General features: G+C 38.9%; 1 protein-coding gene across 1 annotated transcript in view; it reads right to left on the bottom strand.

The window, feature by feature from the left end:
* The window catches only part of LOC107723709 (solute carrier family 13 member 5-like), a 15,607-nt gene extending 14,372 nt beyond the window's left edge, over positions 1–1,235 (bottom strand). The window contains exon 1 of the mRNA XM_016532421.1: positions 986–1,235. Coding sequence (XP_016387907.1) covers positions 986–1,093 — 108 coding nt within the window. The 5' untranslated portion in view covers positions 1,094–1,235. The remainder of the gene's footprint in view (positions 1–985) is intronic.
* Between the last annotated feature and the right edge of the window lie 586 nt (positions 1,236–1,821).

Genomic DNA, 1,821 nt, shown 5'->3' on the forward strand with positions numbered 1-1,821 from the left:
CCTTGTGTGTGTAAGATAAATATCCATATTTCAAACGTAATAAACTCATTTCTCTCACTTCCGGTATCTGTCATATGCGGAAGCCGTTCCAGCGGATGACGTAGTACATCGGCATTGCGTGATTAGTGACGAATGCTGAGAGAGAACAAAACAAAACGCAGGTCACGAATTAAGTACAAACCGAGGATTTGCAAAGAAAAATGTCGGAGGATTTCGATATAAACCAAGAGGAGACTGGTTTTCCTTTGCTAAAGTAAGGAAACTTTGCTTCCTTTGCTCCTATAAACAAACTCGCGAGACTAGCATATCTCAGAGGCACGGGCACTGCGCATGTGTGCTGCGTCATCCGCCGGAACGGCTTCCGCGTATGACAGATACCGGAAGTGAGAGAAAAGTGTTTATTAAGTTTGAAATATGGATATTTTTCTTACAAAAACGCATGCATTTACTACAGGAGGACTTTATTCACCCCTCGGAGCTGTGTGAGGCACGTTTTATTATGAATGTGTGCGCTTTATTTGACGACTTGTGGACTGTTCAACTGCAACACCCGCTGACTGCAATGATAGAGCTTAGAAGTGCCATCGATTATATTGTTTCTATAAAATTTTAGACAATTTTTGGTTTTATAATTACTTGTTACCATTGTTTGATATTTGTGACAACAAAGGATTAAGACAAAAGTAGGGCATTGTATGTTTGTGGTGAAGGAATGTGTTGCCCCAGTGTCGCGTATGGTCTCGTACCCATGCTTCATCTCCAAGATACAGAGAAATCCGTCTGAAAGAACATCGAAAGATGCGTAAAAAGTTAAACTCTGAGTCTCCTTCGACTCTCTTTGATACGTTTTAGACACACTTGACTGTGTCAAATCCCTCACTGACCTGTGAGAATGACACAACACTCGTAAAAGCTTCTGCTTTTCAGTTAAGCATAATTATTGCCTATTTAAAACACTTAACATGCATCATAAAATTAGACTTACCTTTGTTCCAATGACAAGTGGCAAAGGAAGGAGAAGAAACGGGGTACAAAAGAGAATCAGTCCATTTTTCATCCACCATACATATTTCAGTATATGTGAAACCATCATTTTCGGCTTATGATAACTTCACAAAGAAAAGTCCAAAACGGGGGGAAACTGCGCAAAACTTGTATGTTCTGATCTGTAGACAGTGCATGGGTTCGCGCTCTGTCACTATCTTTCTCTCTCTCACTACACACTCACTCGCACTCAGCGCTGCACACATTGGAGTGCATAATTAAGCGCGTGCAAGATTTGTACCTTGCCGTTTTCAATTATTAAATATTAACCTGTGAATTTCATCACCAAAGATTTGTCAGCATACTTGTCACTTTAATGTATTTGCTTTTTGGAAATGCAGTCACATATGTCGATCTAGGTTTTTTCATAATAGGCCACTGACAAACAATTTATAGAGCAGTCCAATCGTCTTGGATTGTCCAAATTACTCATTTAAAAATATATTAGTCTACATTTATATACAGGATGTAAATGATTCAATGACTTTCATGAGGGTCAAAGTTTTAAAGGGGTCATATGATGTGATTTCAAGTTTTCCTTTCTCTTTGGAGTGTTACAAGCTGTTCGTGAATGGATAAGATCCCTAAAGTTGCAAAGACTAAAGTCTCAAACCCAAAGAGATATATTTTTTAAAAGTTAAGACTGGTCCACGCCCTCCTAAAATGCCTCGTTTATTCAAAAATACTTATTAACCCTTAAGATATTTAGAGACCTCATTTATCCTCTAGTCCAAGGATTTCCAGCTTTTACAGACCCATGGACCCTCAGTTAGACTC

Source organism: Sinocyclocheilus rhinocerous, unplaced genomic scaffold (assembly GCF_001515625.1).
Source record: "Sinocyclocheilus rhinocerous isolate Xijiao unplaced genomic scaffold, SAMN03320098_v1.1 scaffold4743, whole genome shotgun sequence".
NCBI lineage: Eukaryota > Metazoa > Chordata > Actinopteri > Cypriniformes > Cyprinidae > Sinocyclocheilus > Sinocyclocheilus rhinocerous.